Source organism: Parasteatoda tepidariorum, chromosome 2, assembly GCF_982258835.1.
Source record: "Parasteatoda tepidariorum strain Cologne lab strain chromosome 2, Ptep-v5.0, whole genome shotgun sequence".
In the NCBI taxonomy this organism is placed as follows: Eukaryota; Metazoa; Arthropoda; class Arachnida; order Araneae; family Theridiidae; genus Parasteatoda; species Parasteatoda tepidariorum.
This window is the reverse complement of record NC_141756.1, coordinates 61,521,765-61,548,251: the sequence shown is the minus strand read 5'-3', so window position 1 is coordinate 61,548,251 and position 26,487 is coordinate 61,521,765. Positions and strand designations below refer to the sequence as shown.

At 29.3% G+C, this 26,487-nt stretch overlaps 2 protein-coding genes across 3 annotated transcripts in view; both read right to left on the bottom strand.

The window, feature by feature from the left end:
• The window catches only part of LOC107454802 (sodium-dependent proline transporter), a 136,610-nt gene that overhangs the window by 61,898 nt on the left and 48,225 nt on the right, over positions 1 to 26,487 (bottom strand). For both annotated transcript variants that reach the window (XM_043042520.3, XM_043042519.3), the window contains exon 4: positions 26,317 to 26,460. In XM_043042520.3, coding sequence (XP_042898454.1) covers positions 26,317 to 26,460 — 144 coding nt within the window. The remainder of the gene's footprint in view (positions 1 to 26,316; positions 26,461 to 26,487) is intronic.
• On the bottom strand, positions 508 to 4,748 carry LOC107454809 (uncharacterized). Its single transcript, XM_016072114.4, has one exon. It carries the CDS (start codon positions 2,851 to 2,853, stop codon positions 793 to 795), a length of 2,061 nt encoding a protein of 686 aa, XP_015927600.3. The 5' UTR covers positions 2,854 to 4,748; the 3' UTR covers positions 508 to 792.

Below are 26,487 nucleotides of genomic sequence, written 5' to 3'. Positions count from 1 at the left end.
AACTTAATCTATTTGCAGACAAACAACATATTAAAAAACAATTATTTCAAATTGTTATTTTCAGAAAAAGTTTTCAATGGCGACCAAATAGATTCCAATTTCATAACATTTAAAAAAAATATATAAGCATGACATTATTGTCACTTATAATCTTAAATGCATGCAGCATATTAAGTTTAAAAGCTTTCAATAGTAAAAACACTTTTGAGGATGAGGAAAAAAAATAAAAATATAATCAAATCCGGCTATACTGCGCTTATATATGATATTTCGACCATAAAAAAATATGTTATTATATCCTCAAGGCAAAAAAGGATGGAAAAAAAATTAAGCTCTTTCAAAATCTATGTCTTCAAATTAAAAAGCAGAAATATGATATAACAAAAAAGGAAATAAATGACTTAATCTGTCGAAGATTATACCATGAGAACGAAAGTACTTAGATAACGTTTAAGGTAATATTTAATCAAATAATGTTATTTAAATAGAAAAATATAAAAGATAATATTTAATCAAATAACATTTAATCAAATGATATTAAACAAATAGCAAAACATAATAGATAATATTTAGTCAAAAAGCAAAATTTGTAGATTAAAACAAAAAGCCAAAATGAAAACTTAACATATATGATGGCATATCAACAAACATAAACAACTCCCAATGTAATAAATGAGTTGAAAAAAGTCTGAATGGAGATTTAAAAAAAATACTAAATTAGTGCGCTAATTTACATAACAATTGTTAATAGTTCTACACTGAAAGTTTAGGGGATGATGTTTTGCACAATTTTTATACACCACTTGTTTCGGGCTTTTTGGCGTACGCCATCATTTTTTCTAGAACTGTTTGTGGGGGTCTTTCAGACATTACAATAGCATCAGCCACACTATGAGAAATAGTACCTGGCTCATTGGTTTTCACCACAGCATGAAATCCTTTCTCATCAGCAATGTAGTTAACATTTCTGTATACCCCAAGTGGATCACGATATCCGTACGAACCTTGAACCACCCCTTGAGAATTCGAGGTTTCGTTTCTATGCTGGTAAGTGCCATTTCCATCATGCTGGGTATAACCAAAAACATATGGTTTTGGTTCAATGCGCAATTTGCGCAGAAGTTCCAATTTTCGAGAAGATAGTGGTGTTATATTACCAGAGAAGAATTCGATAATTTCGTTTTCGTTTCTCAAACGATCGCTTGGAAGTATTTCAAGAAATCTTGGTTGTATCCGGCCAGAACTGACTAATCCTTCGTTTCTGTTAGTGAGAACGACTGGGCTTTGATTCGTTTTTGATAATACTGGGTTTGTAGAACTTATTTCAAGATTATCCAGAACGCTTTCTTCTTTTGTATCGTTTCCGGCAACATTTACCTCCACATTTGAAGAGTGAATACTTTCAGATTCAATATTTGCTTTCTGTACTGCTGGTGCTGAAACAGTTGAATTTACAACACCCAAATCAGAATTTGGAGCGTTTAATGACTCTGTGGAAGAATTGGCATATGTGATTGAGTTTAAACCAAGAATTTGCATTATTTCGTGCACCTGAGATGAAGAGAGAATTTCACTGTTGTTTTTCGTCAAAGAGTCAGAAGGAATATTGTCATTAGTTGGAACCGTAACTAATTCAGTGATAGTGTACGGTATGGGACGAATCCTACCGTTTTCTGAAATATCAGGTATGTTTCCATGATAGGCGGAAGTTGTAAAATTTGGAACTTGAAATAAGATAACATCACTATCGTTTTGACTTACTTGGTTTGCACTTACAAGAGTTTGATTTTCCCCTATATTGTCTATGAGATGAGAACTGCTTTCAAGTTCATTCGTAGAATTTTCAGAAGATGAATGAAACAAGGATGCGTTACTTTCTGGAAAAGGCTCAAAGTTTAGTGCAGACAATATGCCCAACTTTTCAAGGATTTCTATATCTTCTGGAGTTAATGTCATTTCTCTGTTACTTGATTGTAAATTGCTTGACGGATATTCATCAAATGCTATTTCGTAAAATGGTGGACCATTATTATTTCTCCCAAAAGAATTTACAGAAGTTGATCCTTGAACAGGTGCCCACACAATCCTTTGGCCTATAGTTGGAGTCTCAGTTAATGAGAAATTATAAGGCTTGTCGTTTATATTTTCTTCAGCAGCAGCAAATGTTTCAAATGGAAAGTCGTAAAATGTTTCAATATAGGAATCATTATCATTTAAAGGTATTATTTCAAATGGAAGTCTAGTTGACACTTCTCTAATAGGATTCAAATCATCAGAATGTAGGGCATGGATCTGAGATGGCGCTTCAAAACTCACGACTTGTTCATTTAAGGGTCCGGCTTGTCTCCCTCTGACACCCAAAGCATCCATTAATTCTGGATGTGGTTGCTCCCAAAATCCAGCAGCTAAGTCAACTGGTAACTCGACTACAACATCTTCTACATTACTCACAGTATTTTGGTGTCTGCTTGCAAGGGGTGATTGAAGATTATTTGGATTAAATATTTTAAGTTCATCATTTCGATTTCTGCTACCCGTGAACTGTTCCAAAATAGGACGAGAGAGTATTCTGTTACTAAGTCGAGATCCATAAGCTCCGTTTGGTAATGTGGACACACGGACATCACTAGGTATGTTCCCTTGCGCCATAAATCTGTTTAGAACAGCAGGAACCGGTGCATTTCTCGATATTAGCCATAAATCAGAATGCTGCGTCTCAGCTGTTTGAAAATCCACAACACTATCAAGAGATGTATTATTTTTATGCCGGATTATCCTGTTGACTTCTTGTGACGTAGTTATTACGATGATCTGGACAACAGTGAATACAATAGAAGTTCTAAGTCGTGACATCTTTACTTGAATTGAGAGAACTATGAGCTCGTTCGCCTTCTCAGAGGTCGAATGGCATAAAATGATATCAGAGTTTCCGTTTTTATACTATCATAAAGGTATGGCATCTGACCAGAAGTAATTCACTTCTGTTGACATTTTTTTTTCTTTTCTACTCTCAGAACCAAAGAGCTGTGAAATAGCTGAAACAAACTGCGTATAGTTCTCTTTTGTACTTTAAGTCCACTGAACCGCTTCTTTAAATACTTGTTCATTCAAATGTAATATTTTTCTTGCATTTATGTTAAGATTCTTCAGAAATATTCATAAATATTTGGGCAAGGAAGCTGAAACACTTCCTTCCACGACATTGCTTATGAATTACTAATAAATAAACAACCTGGAGCTTTCCATTCAAAAGAACCGAGAGTAAAAAAATAATTTACTATTCATAGGTTCCACTTTAGACTTCCTGAGTTTATAGATCAAGGACGCAATCAAGGACGAATTGAAATTTTGATTTACATGCCATTATATATTATATAAATCTAATAAGATTTTAAAAAATCTTTAAAAAAGATTTTTTAAAGATTATAAAATTGGTTGAGTAATTTTTAGTGCTCTTCCTTTTATTTGCAGTTTATTATAGCAGTAGCGCTTACTTATCCCACCATGACATAATGTGAAAATACCATAAATTAAAACAATAAATTACTGATTATCAAATAAAGTTTTATCCTTGATTAAGACAGTATTATAATTTATTTATATTCCTTAAGGTCATAAAAAAGTTTTCAAGAATTTCATATTTATTCGATTTTTATTTTTCAATATCTAAAAAAAATGTTATTTCCAAAATTTGAATTAAACATATGGTATTACTTAATTTTTTTTAATAAAATAGAATTTATTCTATATTTTTATGGCAAATGAAAATATTTTATAGAAAAAAAGGTATTATGTTTTAATTGATTTAAATATTCGCCTAAATATTTTAGTATTGAATTAGAATTAAAATTAATGTAATTCTAAGTTATACTATTGCAAGCTATGACAATGAAACAACTTCGTGATGTGAAGTTTGTGATAATAATCTGCGATTATTTTCTCGTAAATTCAATTAAGCATCATAAATTAAATTTAATTCGATTAATTTTCAGTTTTCAAGGTTTGAAAATATTCTATGAAGTACTTTACTTTGAAAGCTCAGATTAAAAACCTGATATTTGCATTGAAAAAAAAATTAAATACACCATCATATAAAATATTTAAAGACCGAATTATGAAAATACTTTTTATTTCAAATTTAGTGGATGATAATTTCATTTTTCTGGAGAAAAAAAAGATGGTTGTGCTTGGAATATTTTCATTAATTTTTTTTTATCTGCATCAATAGGTATATTTGCATGTTTTATGACTTTTAATAGACTTAATCTTTTCTATTTAATAAAAAAGGAGGTTGATGTACTTATCATTTTTTATTACGTGTTTATCTATCTGAATACCCGTTCCTTGTGAAAGATGAAAGAAAGTATATGGTCAATAAATCAGTCTTAAATAACACTATTAAATCATACACAAAACTATTAGACAGATAGTGACACAATTAATTTAGCTAAAAAGAGAAATTTTTTCTTAATCTACATTGTTTGTCCTCCTTCCTTGTGGCTTTATGTTATCAGATTAAGCAAAACATGTTTATGGAATTTCATCCCTTAAAAATAAAGATAAATTATATTCAGCATTATTTGGTGCAATACTACGTTCAATGGAATCAACATTGATTTAAATGGAGGTTATATTTCTCTTTAATCATAATTTAAACTTATGTATATGACTAGAGATATTTAAACATGGAAAATATTTTTGCGCAGTTATTTTTTTGACAATGTGAAGATATTTAATCCAGTTTTATGGAAGCCTTTTGGGTTCACTTTTCGAGTACCCAGTCTTATGGAAGAATTAGTCGTAGTATTGGTGATTTTCTGATGTACATTGCGGGAATGAAAGAGGGATTACTCCTGAGATTTCGAACAAAACCTCCTTGCTTTGTTTAGGGAATATTTTTAAAAGAAATAAGCATTTCCATAAAAAGGGAAATAAAATGATAAGAGGCAATCATTTTAATATAGTCGAAGAGTTGCATTTTTAAATGACGATTATAACTATAAAGGGGACGGACTGAGGCCTTCAGTCATCCAAAATTCCTCAGTCCTAACGCCAAAAATTTTGATCTACCAGGGAACGAATAGATACGAACGGACACTTAGGAGCATGAGAAGAGATCCAAAGTTATCTATAAATAATACAGTGAAACCTCCAGTAATAACCATCTTTGTTCGTGGGTTCGAATCCCGCCGGCCGAAGACTAATGCACGGCCGTGTGGTAAAGTGACTGATGCACGTTAAATCTGTCGAGTCCATGTTCCCATAACAAATCAACACCTCTAGGGCTACTGGATTGGAGATCAATCGTTCTCTGATTCAGGTCAAAATTACGATCTGTGGATGAATGAATGGATGTATGAATGGGTTCGCCCTATAAACGGGTGCGACGTATGATGTGGCAGAAGTCGAATTCCTGGCCACAGATGGCGCCACTGAAGAACAAGAAACGCACACTTTACCTTAAATTTGCTCGGTTTCACCAAGCAGGCTTGCTCGAGTGGCATGTGGCATTAGAAATAACAACAACAACATAACCATCTCTATTTACGACCAATTTTAGGAGGCACGAAATTTTTGCTACAGACTTCGAGTTGAAGAAAACCTTCAGGAGAGACCGTTAAAACCTCTCTCATCGTCCGGGAAAACATCTGCACCAAATGCCGGAAAAATCAAATAAGGAAACAAGAAAAATTATAAAAATAAATTAGTAGATTAAAATGTATGTGTGAGGCTCTTATTTAGATACGATGATTTACTATGACTATCAATAGTTAACTTTTAGAGTTGAAAATTAAATTAGATACAAAATTTATTTTAGAAAAAGCAAGCATCTTAAACAAACATACCTCTTCTCATCTTTTAAAGCTAACTTATTTTTATGATATGCAATTAAATGCATATTTAAACAAAGAAACATGATTGTTTATTTATTTAAAATAGCTTTATCATTCATAATTGGTAAATTTGTTTTACTCATAATTATATCACTTGGAAACATTTTTTATAGACCCTACATTTTATTCATACATCCGTCTTTTCATGACTCAAACAGAAGTATAATTTTCGCACCAAGAAAATGACACTGTCTAAAGCTAAAATCATTTGCGAAAAATCATGCTGCTTCGATAACAATTTTGACCTCAATTGATGTAACCTCTAAGAACGGACTGAGGTCGCTTCCGAGAGGTTTCACGTTATAACCAAAAAACAAAGTCAATCTCATGTTAATAATTTTAAATAATCTGGCTACTGTTCAATCATCAAAAATACCGTGAAAATTTAATATAACCTTTTAGCCGAAACATTTTCGGGGAATAAAGCAGCTTAAGGAAGATATTTTTTGATATTCGAACAGTCGTGACAGTGTATTAATGTGTTATACACTTGTATTGAATTAAAAAAGTTAACCGCAGCATTGATTCTTAAGAAGAGAATAAAATATTTAAATTCACTTTTCATAAAATGTGATAAGAATTAAATAATTGCTGTAATTTAATCAAAATTAGATAAGGAAAGATTCAAAAAATTTAATTTATGAAAGTAAAGAAATTTTGAAAGACAGGAAATATGTACCGAATATAATGGTATCGCAGATAGTAAAATCAATTGAATAAAAATGCCATACAATTTTTTAAGTTACTTGACAAAAGAGATGCGATCATCATTAAACGTTTTTAACACAATTTATAATTTATGGCATATTCTTTTTTTTTTAAATGAAAAAAATATAAATGTGAAGATTAAAATGTAACTAACTCAAAAATCAAAAACTAATATAAGTGAATGTGTTTTCTTTTTCTCATTTTCATAAAATTTTTATCACATAAAATATGATAAAAAATAAATAACTGCTGTGGTTTAACCAAAATTAGATAAGGCATGATTTAAAAAATTACATTTATGAAATTAAAGAAATTTTAATAGTTAGGAATCCTATAATGGATACCTATAATGGTATCGCAAATAGTAAAATCAATTAAATAAAAATACGGAGCAAATTTTTAATTTACTTGATAAAAGAGATGCAATCATCATTAAGCGTTTTAACACAATTTATAATTTATGGCATTTTTTTTAAATATAAAAATTTGAAGATTAAAATATAACTAACTCAAAAATCAAAAACTAATATAAGTGAATGTGTTATCTTTTTCTCATTTTCATAAAAATGAAAATAAACGCGTTGTCTTTTTACTAGGTCAAAAACCAGGAAAAGCGAAACCCATATTATAGAAATTTACAACATATTGTCCAGACTCTGTCAGTAAAAGTAGAAAGAAAAATTTGAATAAACGGGTCGCTATTCATTCATCTCTTCGGAGAATTATTTTTTTCTACTGATTTTTATCGACAAATTCGGTTGCAGTTAAAGAGGGAATAAGGGAGAAGTATCACTTAATTTGACACGATTTGCGACATCGGCATATTTTCCGCAAACAATTTTCCACTAAAGTGAATATGTGCCAATATTGAATTCGTTCTTGTCTATTGTTTCTTAATTTACACCTCAAGTAGCTCAACAATAAAAAGTTTGGTTTCTATTTTCGGTTAAAGTTTCAATAAACTTTCAACTATTTTATGAGTTTAATAGTATGAGAAATTTCACCGAAATGTGTTAAAAGGTTATGTGTTTCATTTAAATATGCGTCATGTCTTTGCAAGAGCCGACGTTTGTGTTTAAACAATTTAAATTCGTGATAGAATTATGAATTATTTATTTTGATTTCTGTCGCTTTCCAACTAAATACATTTTAATACTGCTTGTGATGCCACAATTGGCATTACATATTTTATAACTTCTGAAATTTCTTTAAATTACTTAAACTTATTTTTTAAAATTATTATTAATTAAATTATATTTAAATTAAAAAAATTTGTAAATTTTTATAAAAAGCGAACGTAAAATATTTTATTCTTTTCTTATCAATCAATATATCGGTTAACTTTTTATTTTAATACTAATGTAGGCTCATTAATTCACTGTCTTGCCTAATCGAAAACAAAAATCTATTTTTAACTCTTTATTATTAATTTCTTACCACAAATAAGTTTCAGTTACATGGTTATTCTAATTCTCACAGTCTTGTTGGCGATTTGTGATCACCTAAGTATTTTCAAACCTAATATTGATTATGCGGGGTTGGCTTTATTTTGGGTACATTATCTTTCGATAATTCGCCAACCTTGGATCTCTTCTCCATGCTCCTAGTGTCCGTTGGGAACAAATTCATTCACTTTCAATTTCAAAATTTGTGGCAACTGGGGTAGCCCTTTTGGGCTTCCCAGTCCCAACCATTGGATATTATTCTCAATCAAAATTTCTCGATATGGAGAATGTTATCTTGATCCCTTTAAGGGATTTCTTATCTTTATTTTTGAATTATGGCCATTTGCAATATTTAATAAATCAATTTTGCTTAAGCGATTTTATTTATTTCCGTGAGACAATTATTTTATTACATCCAAATTAAGATGTGTATGTAACGGCTAAAAGTCAAGGATGATACTTCAACTACCACTAAAATATTAGTAAGGGAGATCAATGTTATCACACTGCTTTCTTCCCTTTTTTTTTTTTTTTTTTTTTTTTTTTTTTTTGATGGGACGATTTAATTTAAAATCATCAATTGTTTTGTTTATACGTTCTTTTAACTTCGGTGATTTTTAGTTTACATTACAATAAATTCCGGATTATTTTAAGATAAGAAGTGCTGGCACTCAGGGTACCAATACTTTTCACAGTAAATTCCATTTTTATCGAAACATATTATGCAACAAAAAATCTGATGTACTGCAATTTTCACATTAATAACAATTGTAAAATCACTGAATCTGTGCAATCAAAAAAATTTAATTTTAATATCGTTACGGTATAATATTTTCAGATAAAAATAATTTTACGGATCATGCGCCAGTACTTTATACCTCAATTAGATCCAGAATTTTTCACAATAATTAATTTTTTAAGGAATAAAATTTTTTAAATCACTATATGCTTATAAACTTGAAATGAAGTGCTTCCATATGACTATTAACAAGTCAATATTAAGACTACTATCAATAAAAAATGAATCAACTGTAATATTTCGCTATCTGCAATTTAAAAAAAAGGAAACAAAATCACCACACAACAAATTTACGTATAAGATATACTTAAATTTGATTAAAATACTTTAAACAAATACTTCAAACTAAATATTTCTATTATAAGCTAGCCTCCTCCCGTGACCAGCTGGCTTGCCTTTTCATTAAGTAGAATTTCAAATGCTTCGATATTTATAATCGTACAATCAAAAATCAAGACAATATATAAGTACAAACTCATATTACTCATATGAGAGTGAATTTTACTTTTGTCTCTTTACTGTTCGTATGGTATCATGGAGAATGTTTTAAAATTTTTAGTATACAACATATGTTAGCATTATAAAAACGAAAAAAAATATTCTAATTATCTCAATGGTGATTTTGATGGATAATAAAACAATCCAACTTTGTTAAAATCAAACTGTGATCTAAATATTATTAATCATGTGTGTTTATGCCAAAATAATATTTTTAATTCAAAGAAAGGTAAACTAACACCCACGCATGATCTTCTAGGAAAGGAGTGAATGGAGGCGGGGCTGATCACGCGCCCGGGGAATGACCAGATTCGTTCTTGTTTTCTCTCTGGGCACTGAGAACCACGTGGGTCTACCCAATAACTCCTAGAAGAGAGATGACTTCACCACGTGTTAGCAAAAAATTTGATCCTTTAGTAGTCCAAACGCAATGGAATCTTATGTATTCGGACTCTCTGTGCAGCCCGAACGTAGTGACAACTTTCTTGTTTTTGTTCGATGCGCATTTAATGTTCGTTACGCCGGACTACAAAATTGATCCGTGCTGAGGCCTTCTCTCTTCCAGTAAGTGTTGGTTTACCGCTCCTGTCCGCCAAAGACGCTATTCTATGTCGAACCTTGTATTTTTTTTAAATCAAATAAATTTTGCTTGTTTAACAATACAAACCACCTCATATTTTAGCCCATGTGTAAATAAGCCCATGTGTACCAATGAATTTTATTTGTTAGGGATTTTTTCCTTTTCTCCAAAACAAAACGAAATTCAACTGTTATAAAACAATTTTAAGTTAAAAGTATACGCAGATCTAAAACAGTATAAGCAATACACCTTAAAGTGAAAAAAAAATTTATGAAAATAAATAAATAATTCAGCTTAATAGTGCTGTTCAAGAACTAAAAGACAGAATAACCAAATAAATGAGTATTAACGTTAAAAAGTTAAAATAAGTCTTTACCTTCATATGGCATGTTTAATTAGAAATAATAATGAGGTTTTGTTAGCCAATCAGTTTTATTTAATTTTTTAAAGCTAAAGTAAAATATTCTTGCTTTTGAAAACTTTTCTATTCCTTTTTTAGAACCTGATCTAGGGCTTAATGTGAGTACACAATAGTTTAAGTAGGATAGTTTTACGTTTAATGCCTCTATCCGCTATTGTTGCTCAACCATTTACCATTAAAAAGTTGGATTATTTTTATAAGTTTTATGATATTTTTAAAGGATAATAACACAGAGTCAGAGAATTAAATATTTGTGTTTAAAAAGGAATGTCAAAAAGTGATCATTATTTGACATTATTTGACAATAAAAAATATACGTATTATAGTTGAATAATTTCATGCGCCTTAAAATTGAAATGCCATATCGAAGAATAAGAATAGGCATTTTATGTTTAAAATTAATTGCGATGGTTAAACATAGCATTTCTTTAATTTTTGATAACTTATTTTGGGATATGTATTTGTTTTTAGCACGCCGTTTTACTTTATAATTTAATCTATGACCTTAGCAATATTTAATTAAGTATTTCATTTTGTTTTTTTAAAATTTGTCTGCTTCAAATTTTTTTTTTTAATATTTTAAAACAATAATGTTTCCATGACTACACAACGCTGAAATAAAATAAAAACATTTTATGAAAATAAATGTATGTTTTCCTAAGCACAAAAAAATAAACATTTTTCATGAATGCATTCAAACACCTCCACTTAGAGGGTTAGAAAATGTCTCAAAATGATCTAAAAATATTTGCCTCCTGTAACAAAAGACGTAATTTCGATGTTGGTCCGGATCTCCATGGCTCTGGAATATGGTGATTGTTTACGAACCACCCCATAAAAACTTATAAACTATAGAAAAAAACACGATCCAAATCGATGTTCCAATTCTCTAGTTATTAGCGACGACAGACATATATACAGACTTTTACTTATATGTCTTTAGAAATGTATTTTGAATTCAAAACTTGCAGGTGTTTTGAATAAACTGTGAAATGAAGTTTATATGTTTAGAATTAAATAAAATATGGTTATCATTATTTGAAACATAAAAACAAAGGTATCACTGTATTTTTAACAGCTGTGAGAAACCCAATATCTCATTATCTATATTAGATACAGTGTGCAAAAAATAAACGGACCACCCTAAATAACTCTTGATCAACCTTTATGTTTAAGGGGAGGGAACCTCAACTATGCTTATTAATTAGTACAGACTATAATGTAAGTTACGAAATCAAGCCCAAAAATGTACTTTCGCTGAATAAACATATGTGTTTTAAGACGGATTCGTATTTCTCACCCCTAAAATATAAGAGATAAACCATTCTGGAAACATTGTCCAATAATTTGGTCAAAAGAGCGGTCTAAAGTTTCGACCCCTTAATTTAAATTTTGCTTTTTGGGTTCTTCACCATGTCTCGAGAACTTTTTAAGCAAATTGAAAATTTTTTGCACAGCATTATAAAACTCGTTTGACAAAATATAATTCCTCGCAAAATATAAATTTTAGAAAATTTAAATTTTTTTTTATTATTTCATTTAATAATGCTCCACAAAATTTTAAATTATGAGATGTATCATTTCTTACATCATATAATCATTTTAAGGAATGTAATTTTACATGGCAAAATAACAATCTGAGCGAATGCGGTTGAATAGTTCCTGAGAAATCAAATTTTGAAAAACTCGCATTTTCAAAATTTAATTTTTCATAAACTATTTGACTAATTTTAATCAAGCTTTATATTTTACCATGGAAAATTACATTCTTTAAAATTATGTAAAATTTTTTAAACCCTACAATTCGAAATTGTTCGACTATTATTAAATAAAATAATAAAAATTGACTAAAATTCACTTTCTGTGCGGAATCCACACGTTGGACCACTCTTCTGACTAAAATTTTTGAACTATACATTTCAGATTGAGGTCACCCCCTATTTTTTGGGGGTGAGAAACCTGAGTCAGTCAAAAAAAAGATATGTTTATTCAGAGAAAATACGTTTTTGTGTCTGAATTCGTAGCTTTAATTATCATCAGCACTTATTATTTAGCATATTTGAGGTCACCTCCTCGAACCATTAAGATTGAGTTCTCGAATGTGGAGATCCGATCATTAGATAAAAGGTTATTCAGGATGGTCCATTTTTATTTTGCGCACTGTACATGCCTATGATAACTATTACCACAATACCAGTATATGCCATAATTAATTACCATTATTATAGTTAAGCATCACTCACATTAATAGCTTCGAAATATTTTTAGGCCTCAGAAAATAAAGTATTACAAAACTAATTGAAACTTCATTTAGAATTAGCATGTTTTTGAAATAAATTAGAAAAAATAATGTTCTACAGCTTACATTCAAAACACCTCTACCTACATTTATTTTGTAGATTTAGGATATATAGCTGTGAGAATTACTTTAGTTTTTGATATAATGAAATCCTTATAAACAAAAAATTAAGCACGCAAATTTATTAAAATTTTCTAAGTATTTATTTTTGAAACGTAAAATATTAATAACTATCAAGTTTTTTTTAAGATAAAGCGTTACAATATTTTTACAATTATGATACGGGATTGAATATATTTAGTCACGGAAAAAGTTAAAAAATAAATCTAAACCACATAGAAAAATTTAGGATTTTCCGCTTTTTATCATTTATGCTCTAACACTTCCTGATATACAATGGTCCAAACAACAAAATCGATTTGAAAATGTCTGAATCTAAATTTTCTCTCATACTTGCATTTGAAAAGACTCGCTAAACATACGGTTACTACACATCCTTTATGTGTAAATAAATGAGACGTGTCGTTGCATATTTTTTATAGTATTGTATAATCTTCGTAAAGTATTATGTAATTGTATAGTATTGTATACTTCGTACAGTATTGTATTATGTTATAATGTATTGTCGTTGCAAATATATTATAACATCCATAAAAAATTATATTAACCAAAAACGAGAAACATATCTTTTTGATAATAGATTTTAAAGAAAAAATCTCATATCTCGAATAAGATAAATGTCAAAGAAAGTATATAAATAGTTTGTAAAACATATCGGGAGACGAAATACAAAATACGTGATTGTAATTTTCTGAAATCAAGACAAAACAATTTGCTTTTTAAAAAAAAAACACAGATTCAAAACCAAATTCACTAAGAAATATTTCGTTTCCAAAAAATTAATTTAATAAATACTTATAGATACACATTACAGGTGATTACTTAAATTAAGAACTTATAAATCTTAACAAATTTAGCATTGACTTTGAATATTTGTTTATCATAATATAAATGCTGTATGACCTGCTAAACAATCGAAAGCAGTTGACCCATTACTGTATCTTAATCTACCAATGCAACTCAATTTTTAGATAAAAGACTTAATCATAGGAAAATATTATGCAAATAAGAAAATTTAATGCAGGTCAAATGTTTCCAAATTATCAACATTTTTAAATATTTATTAAAAATAATTATATTTTATTTATTTTTAATGTTGGTGAATGTCAATGCATTATATAGAGCCCAAAAACTATATTTAAAACTATAGAGCCTAAAAAATATAAGACTTTTTATAGAAAGGGAATTTTCTAAATTAAATCTAGAATAAAAATATGCTGTACATTCACAAATACTTATATCATTCATTTTATTAAATTAAACTAATACATAAAGTTATACAACAGAAACAGTTTAAAAAAATACCGTATTTCTCCCCTAAACATGCTAAAACTACGATATTAAATGCATTTTTACTGAAAAATTCGAATTTCTTTCTTAATTTTGATCACCCAACTTTATTAAAATATTTTAAGGAAAAGATTTCAAAATTCTTAGAAATTTCATGTTTTAGAAATGAATTTTGAAAAGAAGTTTAATCTTAGAATAAATAAGCTTAATTAAGCGTATGTTTAATTTTGTGTAACCGAACCCAAAAATATTTTTGAAAATCTTTTTAGCATTTTACATGAAAAGATGTATCGAAGTAGGCTAGGAAAAAAACAATCGCTCCTCTAAGAATTTGCTGTAATAATTGAAGTCTAAAATACAACAAAGCGTAATAATATAAAATGGGGCATATTAATTCTTATTTTTACCATACATTTGCAAGATTTACGTTTATTTCAACCCAAGAAGTATTTATTTAAATTTTGTAAAAAAAAGTTTTAAAAAAATTTAACAAACCATTACTAAGATTATTACTGGATATAAATCTATATAATCAGAATAGATAAATATTTCTATGAAAACATTTCTAAAAATCTGCTTTATCTCTTAAAACATCATTTTTACAAGTGAAAATATTCTGAAACTATTGAAGATTCTAAGAAATATTTTTGCCACCTCAAAATGTTTTACCTGACTATTTGTTTATTTACAAAAATAGCATTTATATTATTATAAAAACATTCATACAAGAGTTAAATAAATCAGAAAAAAATACAATTACAATGAATGATTCTGAGAAAAATAAACTTTTTCAAATATTCTTATCGGTTGATAAATTTTTTGTTGATAGAAAAGAGAAATTTTTCAAAGAGAGGAGGAAAGTTAGCTTAACAAAAGTCTGAAATATCTTTTGAGATCTTAAAACAATGTATTATTGAATATTAGAACCAACATTTTGAATACGAAAAAAAAAAAATGAAAATAAAACATGGTTAAAAACAAGTTCTAAAAATCCAAGTATGCTTCCTTTAGTTACTGAAGGAAGAAAACTGCACACACAATTACTAGATAATATTTCATCACAAAAACTTCACATGGAATAGAAAAAACTGGCATAACAACACTATCTTGAATTTATAGAATAATTCGGTACTTGAGCAACAACAGCAACGTCAGCACTGTTACGATTTGCCACACCTGGTTCATTTGTTCGAAGAACCGCGTGAAATCCACCAGCGTCAGCAACGTAACTAACATGTCTATACACGCCATTCGAATCTCGGTAACCATAGCTCCCTCGAACCACACCGTCTTCACTTTGATTTTCTTCTCTATGCTGCATATTTCCAAAATCATCTTTATGATTGTACTGAAACCTATAAGGCACCTGGGGTATCATATTTTTCGATTCTTCTAAGTAATAATCTCCACTTTTTATATTTGGTGCAATATCAGCAATGCAGTTGACGAACGCCACAACGAAATAAACACAGAACACGAAGAACTGAACATCCATCTTGGAAATCGATCTGAAACAACTATATCTTTTCAGAAAAACAATCAATTGTGGCTGAACTCTGGAATTGTTGTTTCTACAATGACCATTAAGGTACGCAAAATTATTAATAACTTTTTTCCCACTGAAATGAAATTGTATGTAAATAACTCGTAAAAATAACCTAGTAAGCAGTGGAAAAGGAAAGAAAAAAAGAACAAGATGGCTAACTGAATTGCTCCAGAAGATGAGCTTTTTTGATGAGCAATAATGCATGAGGAAGTTATTCTCATATACGTGAGCATACACAAAAAGAGAATAAAAAGCCTTCATTATCTTCACTTTCGAACATAAAAGCTTTCGATTCAGTGGAGTGTAAAATTAATGTCAGTAAAAAAAGAGTTGTTCTATCCAAAGAAGCGTAACGGGTGTGGCACATATTAAGATTTGATTCGCGTCCTTGAGAAATGTAAACAATAACAGTACTTCCTCCATATCTTCTATAAGCAAATTCTTAGCGCGTCTGCAATACAGCGATGCTTAAAATAATTTTTTTGTGTTCGCGTCCCAATAATAAATAAAAACAGAGCTATTTAGGGTAAATGAATTCGCTAGAAGTAATAAAAGTTTATCTCTTTTTAAGATCAAAAGTATGCAAAAAAAATTATCAAATAAAAATGCTTTTTGGTTATTAAGTATATATAAATCTTAAATGCAATTAAGTCTTATTTTCATATGATGTTTTAATGTTGAATGGAAATGCACAAATTTTCTTTACTGTTGTATTAAAATTTTATTTATTCTACTTTCAAACTTCTTTGCATGTCTTATCTTTTTATGGTACTCTATAACCTAACAATGTGTTTCACAAATCAATATCAAATAAATTTTGTGAACAATATAATAGATAATAAATTCTTCGACCTTTTTGTGGATTTTTTTGTTTCGTTTAACATATGATTTATTGAAAAACCCCAATGCTATGTAATGTCTGATTTTATTTAGAACGCATAAATTGAATACAAATCACTATAACTATGAAAATTTAGATTTGAAAAGGAACATAAACTATGGTATTGAACTTTCAAAAATTTCATAAAAGATAAAATAAATACATATTCGCGAACTTAATATGACTTTTAAATTTAAAACTGGATATCAATATTTTATGTAATTTAACTCTAGATTGTCCAAAGAAGTAATTTTGACTGTTTTTTAATTTCAATTAGAAAAACAATGATGTATATAGTGACACAATTTCTTAGAATTTTGTGACTTTTTGCACAACATATAATTTTTTTTACTCTTAATATTTACTAATAACTTATTGTTATATAACTGTAAATAATATAAAAATATAAAAAATTCATTTTAAACAAATTTCTTTACACATTAGTTATTCTTTCACAATCCAATAATTTTGATTGCTTTTGTCAATATAGGTATATACTAAAGTTTCAATCTTTTTCGTGTTAAGAAATCTGGTTCAATACAAACCTTTTTGAAAAATGGATTTAGTGATGATTTTATATATAAAATAGAAAATAATAAATATCACTACATTTTTAAGAATAGCATTAAATAATTGAAAATTTAATTTTTCAAAATCGCAAAATGTGCTGAAAAAATGATAAAAATGTTCAGACACAAATTTATATTTTTTAATTCATAAAATTATAGTTAAGGAGATATATATATAATATCCCAAGCGGTAAGAAATAGGGAAAATCTAAAAGTGTTAAAGTTTTATTGTAAAATAAAGTATAGACTTGCAGTAAAGTGTGTTTGCACGAGTAAATAAATGTAAAAATTTGCTTAAAATATGCATTCTGGCAAAATTTTTAGATGCAGTTCTTATAAACGCACACGAGGCAAGGTACATAAACTAATCTCACTTACTAAGTTATAAAACCTCTATTTAGTGCATAAAAAGAAGACAACACTTTTAGACATACTATTAAAATTCCCTTAAAAATACTTAGAAAAAAAAACACGATTTTTTGCTAAATTACGTAAATTCTTGTGCAAACCCATATAGCTGAGTTTTTCGTTAAAAGAATTAATGAATACTAGTGGGCTGCGTCCCCTGCTCGGTAACGCTCGCCAACCCCCGAAAATTGCAACGCAATCTTATATGGTTTGCTTCGAAAACCAAGCTCGCTTCGCTCGCTACTAACTTAGGTACACTGCAAATGCGCAAAATTCTAAGAATTCAACACAATCATTCAAATACATAGAACAACTTTTTTTTTGAAAAAAATTGCATCTTTTTAGTAAATACTAAGTCATTAAAATAAATTTGAATTCAAATAAATGACATGTAATTCATTAAACCTATTAGAAATGTGCTATAGTATTAAATCTTAAAGCGTAACAGCACGACTGAGACTCATTTTTTAATGAATAACTAATAACAATAATAAAACAAATAAATTCGTGATATAAATCAAAAATCGTCAAATAAATTCGCAATATATAAATTCGTGAAAAAAAGCGCTTTCGATAAAATACTAAAATAGAGATCTATCGACAAAGACTACTCACTTTTGCTTAGCTTAATAGTATGAGATTGCCTCTCTCTGGTTATTTCAGTTTCCGTTCTTAAAAGCGCTATATGTTGAGCCACCTCAGCTAGATTTGGCATGTGACATTTTTAGCGGCAATCATTGGTTGATTTTCTAGCGTTGCCATGCGGGGAGTTGTAATGAGGCTTTTTTTTTTGTCGCCGTGTAAGAGAAATATATAAATAGATTATTTGCATTTCTCTGGAAAGACTTTTCAATGTATTGAATGGGGGCCGGGATAGCCTGGTCGGTAGGGCGCTGGGCCCATATCCAAGAGGTCGTGGGTTCGATCCTCGCCGGCCGAAGACTCCCCGTGTAGTAAATGGTGACTGATGCACGTTAAATCTGTCGAGTCTCAAAGTCCTCCATGTTCCCACAACAAATCAATACCTCTGGGGGTACTGATCCAGGAGTTTCCTTGTCTTCTGGATTGGTTCAAAATTACAAAGCTACGGAGTTGAACGTTAGTAGTCGTAAACCCATGAACTTGGGTCGGCTGTTCAACGACGGTTATAAAATAAAAATAAAATGTATTGAATGATTCAGAAATATCAATGTATTAAAACTTATATGAAGTGTAAGTAGTTTCAAATTTGCTGCAGTGGGTGGTTTTCGAACCGTGGCTTCGAACAAGGTTTAAATGCCCGTGGTAAAAAAGTTGCGGTTATCTAATTGGATTACATTTTCCCTGATAGTGTATTAGTAGGTGGTTTTCGACCGGGGAGTAATTTACGGAAATTTTCTGAGTCTCTTGGGAATAATTTTCTCTTTTTTAAGACAAAATTTGCGTTTTTAATTCTTTTTAATACAGGAAACTCTGGAAAAACTATTTCGAAACAATTTCTATTACGACGTAATTTCTATTACGACTGACTATTTTGACGCAAAATTTGCTTTGAAATTCTAATTAGTTCGAAAGTTATTGCAAATTTAAGAACTTTTTCGTGATTTATTTTCCGCTACTTTTGCTTTACCAATGGTTGCTGAAAAATTATTTTTCTCACAAGTTCCCACGCGATCTTTATTATCTTTATTTTATAAACGTACGCTTGAGTAAACGTCAATCAAAAGTTGCAAGAGAAGAGAGAAAGAGATTACGTGTTGCCAGATATAAATCTTAACATTTATAGTGATTTTTTTAAAAATAAAAGATAATGAAAATATAGAAGCGAGAAGCACCTTTTGCTATTTGACATGTAAGTTTCCTCAATGAATAAAATTACTTTTCATTCATGTCTTATTATTTAGTCACACTTCGTGTTCTTTAGGTTAATTTTTTATCATTCAGATGATCATTTTTCAAATCCAGGTAATCACCCATTTCGTTATGATTAACATGTTAAAGAAACGTTCTTACACAAAGTTACAGTGATTCTATATTTTGAAAATAAAATATTCTGTGCTTTCGTGGAAAATATCAATGTTTAATGGGAAAGAAACAGCGATGAATGAGAAGCGATTACGAGGGTCAGCGAGCGGAGTCTACTATTCTATATAATTTAATATAATATAATTTAATGTAATATAATTTAATATAATATAATTTAATATAATATAATTTAATATCATATAATTTAATATAATTTAATTATATAATTTATATTATAATTTATATTTATTTATTTTATATAATTTAATTTATATTATATAATTTATAGTATATAATTTGAGCAATCCTTAAAACAATGCATGTAAAATACTGTTTAAAATTGACAAATTAAGGTGCATATTTAACTAAATAATTAAAATTTAATTCTTAATGACATCAACAGAATATTTAAAATTGATTGTTTGACAAGTACGCCAAACACCTCGTAAGATAGTGTGTAAAAACTTGAAGAGCAGTTTTCCACTTGATTCCAGAATTTTTTTTTCACATTTCTCTCTGAAGTTACGTAATACCGATTTAGATATTGAAATAAGTCGTATAAAAACTACATTTAAGAGAGAGTAAGGTAATCTAAAGCAACCTGTGGTGCTATTTTTATATTCACGATTCGATTCATTAATTGGTATATTTTTCAATTCATTTTTTTATTTATTCATTTAACATTGATTTCCTGTTTTATCCTAATTCATTAACTCGCTTATTCAATAATTCATTGATTTATATAACGATTCACTTATTTCTTTTATTCTACACCTATTCAGTCAAATTTTTGTGTAATTTGGTTGAATACTGATTCAAAAAACTGTAAAAAAGTTCGGATCAAACTACGATGAAACGTACTGGCACTCTGGGTTCATCATCCGTAAAATTAATTTTAACGAAAAATCCATTTTTATCGTCGAATTTTATATCGTAATTTTTACCCGTAATATTTATTTCATTCAAGAGAGTCAGTGATTTTGCAGTAAAAATTACGATATATCATGCTTTTGTTTTTTTCTATAAATTTTATGGTAAACATGGATTTAACGGTAAAAACAGAAAGGGTACCCCGAGTGCTTGTATTTGTTACCGTAATTTGAATCGGAATTTTTTACAGTGTGGTAACAACGCAACCTCGCTGAAAGTTACCGATAAAAAACAATACAAAGTTTTATTTCAGGATTTTCTATAGTTTGACATTTCGGATGCTTGTAGAAGCTTTGCATATTTACTAATTCCACGTAAAAAGGGATTTCATTTATTGATAAGTATAATATGTAAATATCAGAGATGTACTATTATGGTAAAAAATAATAGAAATAAGACATAAATAAAATCTTAATAATTAAAATATAAATGTGTGTTTTAATTTTAATCATTAAGATTTTATTTATATTTTAATTTTAATTATTAAGATTTTATTTATGTCTTATTTCTAATATGTAAAACAAATTTGCTTTCACCTGCCTTGTGCTCTTTTTCAACTTGACTGAATGATTTAATGTTTCAACGTATGTATTTATTTACCTTTTATGTATGAATATTGACTTAGTAAATTGAATTTATTGTATGAATAGGTAAAAAATAATACTTCTCTGCAGCCAATAATATGAAAAATATAATGTTCGCTCTATAAAACTTCATTATGAAAATATCTACGATGTAAAAAATTCCAGGTAAAATTACGGTATAAAGAATCGGCACTTACGGTGCCGATACTTTTCACCATATAATATATTTTTACCAGTACAAATACCTAGTCTAATACACTATAGTACAGCAATAATTAAAATAAAATCGTTTAATTTCTATAACTAATTCAATAATGTAGCAAAAATTAAGGTATAATATTTTACGATGAAATAGATTTTATGTGTGATGCACCCAAGTACTGATACTTTATACGTAACTTGCACCAGAATTTTTTTACTAGAGCAGCTATCTACAAAATCGTTTTCAAGTTAAAAATATGCTTATTTTAGTTTCGTGCCACGCAACGAGTGATGCACCCAAGTGCTGATACTTTATACGTAACTTGCACCAGAATTTTCTTACTAGAGCAGCTATCTACAAAATCGTTTTCAAGTTTAAAAATATGCCTATTTTAGTTTCGAGCCACACAACAAGTGATGCACCAAAGTCCCGGTACGTTATACCGCAACTTGAACCAGAAATTGTTTTTCCAGAAATGAGTAGTTGCTTTTAAACACTATGCAAATTAAAAACATTTATCACTGAAAAATTACTTTGCCTGAGTTTAAAATAAGTTTAATTTTGAAAATGTTTGATTATTTTGAAGATATTTTACAAATGCTTTCAGCTTATATTAATTAGAAATATAAATATCTATATATATTAGAGTCAAGTTTTGAAAATAAAGTAAAAGAGATGTCACAATTATTTGGAAAGGTTATTTTCTCCTTTTTTTTTTAATAAATTTGATTCTGAAATGATTTATTTTGAAAATGATGGATTTTTTTTTTACTCAATCCTTTTATATTACGCATAAATAATGTCAGTACAATTTGAGCACTGTTTAAAAAATGCTGCAGAATTACAGTAAAATATATTAAAAGTGATAAATTTTAGATATCATTTTACGATCCATAAAATTATCATAAAAATATATGTTTATTTAAAAATAAATATAAAATTTTATTTTTTATTTAAAAATCGTAGACACTATTGTAGTTTCTTATTATATTTGCAGTGACATTCTTTAGAAATGAATTTAATGCTTTTCTAATCTAAAAAATATTTTCTAAATTACAAAGGACATGCAATCATATCGACTTAAAATTGAAATTTTTTAATTTGAATGAACACATAAGAAAAATGTAAAATAACTCAAGAGTAAAAATCTTTCTTTTGCTATTCCGTCAGAAATAATATAATTCAGGATACATGAAATACAAATTAAACATTTATTTAAAATATCTAAGAACATTTTCAAGTACTTAAAAAATAGTGTTATAAGTTAAGCATTTAGTATAAAAATATAAGTTACTGAAAAATTTTTAAAGATAAAATTACAGATAATGAAATTATCTTATACAGAAAGACAATAATTTATGATAATTTACGGATATACAGAACACTAAATAATAAGAAAAATGAATAAAATATTCCCTATTTTTATTTTGAAATAATATTATTTGTATTTTGCTTAACACTAAAAAATAAAAGAGAAATTAGTTTCAGTTTTAAATTTTACCTTATCGACATTTAAATTAGTCTAAACACAAAACGCAGCTTGCCACCTAACAATAACTTCAAAACAAACGATTTAAAATCTCTTTAAATTCTGCAGAATATTTTAGCATTTAAATTGCCTTTTAATAAAGTTATCCAAATTAAATGTCAATCATAAGGGTAATGCTTTAAAATTAAGAATTTTTTTTAAATCGTTTCTAGATACTTATCTCACAATTAGATCTCATGCTTTTTCTGATATCAGAATCTTTTGTTCACTGCAAAATGTGACAGATAAATGTTACTGCAAGTATGTAAAAAAAACTATATGGAATAAGTTATCCACTTAACTATACGGAATACTATACAGAATAAGTTATTCACTTAGCATCAATAAATAAGTATTCTGCAATTTCTGAGATATTCTTTTTATTCCAAATGCATCAATTGAAAGACAATGACTTATTTTTTATATAAATAGAATAAATCTTAAAAGTAACTGAGTAGCTTCCAGAAACTAAGATGGAGAATAATCGGCTAAAACTTTAACGTCAGCGCTATCTGCATAACCAATTCCTGGTTCATTAGATTTTACTACAGCATGAAAACCACCTTTATCAGCTATATAGTTTACTTGCCTAAAAAGTCCTTTATAGTCCTTGTAACCATAGTTACCTTTTACAATTCCATCCCCTATAGTAGATTCTTGACGATATTGAGTTGTACCAAGCCCATCTCCAGTTTCATAGCCATATGCGTATGGTTCTGCATTCTGATAAACTTCCTGTGATGATTTTAAAATTTCTATCGTAGGCTTCTTGTACACAACAGTTAGTGGTGCAGCAACATTTACAAAGTCATTGCTGAAATCAGAAGGGCTGTCAGTGCTGATTGTGTTTGAGGCAGTAGAAGAACTTTTTATACCAGTTTCTATTGGCCGAGACGATAGCTGCTTCATTACTTGCGGATTATTTTTAGCTTTGTTTACCATTTGCTGATTATTTTTAGCTTTGTTTACCATTTGCGGATTATTTTTAGCATTGTTTATCATTTGCGGATCTCTTTGATCAGAGAGCGGGAACACTGTTAAGGTGCTGATTTTGTAAGGTTGTGCAGTAGCTTCCACACTAACACCTGTATTTGCGTTAGGTAGTAACTGTAACTGTTTCAATATTTGCTGATTGTTTTTAAAGGAGTTTAGCAACTGCAGATCCTTTCGATCGGATTGAGATACTCCTGCTTCGAGCTGGTAACGTTGAGAAGGTACAAAAGAGTTTTTATCAGCATTTTTGAACGGAGGAGTACTGCTTGGTGGTACAAGCTTGGTAGGGGGAAAGGTTGAAGTTTTCACATCGTTTTGAGGTTTGGAAGTGATTATAAGTGATTTCTTCGCATTTGTTGCAGGACTTGAGGGTGAAAACGAGGATGGACTTTCGTTACTTTTGACATTAATCTGAGGAGATCTTATCACTATTTCATTTGGCGTAATTATAGGAATTCCAACTTTGCCATCCTTAATCGGAATAGGTTTCAATGTTATTGCTGTTGTCTTACCGGCAGGGAATGACGCGGTTAAACGATTCTGCAGATTTAAAGGCCTACTTACAGCTGGAGCATCAGACTTCCTACGAATATTTTTCTTTCTGCTAACACTGGCATATGGAGCTGTTTTGCCTGAAAAAATTCTCTTTGGATTCCGGCTTTTCGTTTCATCCATTCGCTTCCTGGCTCTTAGTATATTTAGATTCCGCAGGCCATCATATATCGGCAGTATTTCATAGCCACTTTGTAGCAAGTACTGTGGAAGAGGACCACTGCCGACTAGAACAACCCTTTTCTCATTGCGCTTAGAAGCATATGGAATACCAGATGCGAAAATAAGTCCACTATGAATTAAGATTATTACTACCGATATCCACGACATGACTAGAAACTACTAAAGTAACTGTGGCGTAGAATATTCTTATATAAATGGCGAACTACAAAAATGTCAAACGGTATCCTACATTAAGAAGCCAATTGTTTCATTCAATTCGGATTTTATTACTTTCGTCTGGAATTTTCATTTTAAAAGTTTTCAGATGGAAAAACTGAAATAGTTGTAGTTTGAATCTCGGAGAAAGGAAGGCATCCTCTGTGACGAATTTCCGACTTCTGTTGTATGTGTGCGATTTTCTCACGCACAGTATCCTTACAAAGAATTGATACGCTTATGAATCTCCAACATTATAACTGTCATCATTAATTTTTGATCTCTTGAGTTTTTTAATAGAAAAATTTTCATCAGTGCTTGAACTATGGAATAACGACCTACGCCTGAAAGGTAAGTAAGAATGTGCACCAGAAACAACAATAGAAAGTCATTTTCTTCTCTCTTTTTCTTAAAAAAAAAATAAACGCACATTCATGAATAGAATTTGTGAAACTATTCGTAAGCAAATTAACGTGATTAAATTGATTTATATCAGAAAAAATATTTTGGTAATGTGAATATCCTAAATGGCTTTATCAGTAATTTAAGCAACAGTTATTTATTTTGCTTGTATTTATTTTAATTTAATCATTTTTCTGTATTTCAAATAAGACAATAATAATGATCAGAACAAAAACGATTTTTATTATCTCCTAAGAGGCCGAATTTCTTTCAGAATTGAAGTTTAAATGCTTATAGATAAATGGGCATGATTATACTCTTTTTTGCGTTTGAGGTTTCATAGAATTACTTTTATACCTAACAGAAATTTTAGTTTCAAAACCATATAGATATCTTTTCTTAATCAAAAATTTTTGTGTAATTTGATGTTAACGTCGATAGGTCATTAAATTCTGATCTGTATCAAGTCCTTTTGGTGTTAATTATTATTAAGGAGCTGCCCGAAGTAAGTATACACAATTGTAATATTTTGCATTTCTATATACTAGTGGGCTGCGCCCCCTGCTCGCTAACGCTCGCCAAACCCCGAAAATTGCTACGCAATCTTATATGGTTTGCTTCGCAAACCAGGCTCGCTTCGCTCGCTACTGACTTAGGTACATTGCAAATGCGCAAAATTGTAAGAATTCAAAACAATCATTCAAATCCATATAAAAACTTTTTTTTAAAAAAAATTGCATCTTTTTAGTAAATACTAAGTCATTAAAATAAATTTGAATTCAAATAAATGACATGTAATTCGTTAAACCTATTAGAAATGTGCTATAGTATAATTCGTGTTATAAATCAAAAATCGTCAAATAAATTCGTAATGTATAAATTCGTGAAAATAAGCGCTTTCGACAAAATACTAAAATAGAGATCTATCGACAGAGACTACTCACTTCTGCCTAGCTTAATAGTATGAGATTGCCGCAGCTGATGCTCTCTGGTTATTTCAGTTTCCGTTTTTAAAAGCGCTATACGTTGAGCCACCTCAGCTAGATTTGGCATGTGGCATTTTTAGAGGCAATCATTGGTCGATTTTCTAGCGTTGCCATTCGGGGAGTTGTAATGAGGCTTCTTTTTTGTCACCGTGTAAGAGAAATAGTAATGTAAGCAAAACAAACGTTGCCACCGGAGGAAAGGAAATACAGCCAGAATTTGGGAGTCACGTAAGAGAATTACATATATTAGATATATTGTTAGTATTGTTTGAAATTGTTTTTATTGAGATATATTCTGACCTGATGTGCTCCATTCTGGTGCGCAGTTATCCCAAGGAAGTCGACTGTTCCATGATGCGAACATGTAGAAGATTGTCCATGCGATGATCATGTTATAATACAACATAACAGTTCCGGATACTATTACCATGCCGTATCCGAGACCTAAAACCAAAAACGAAGAAAATGCAA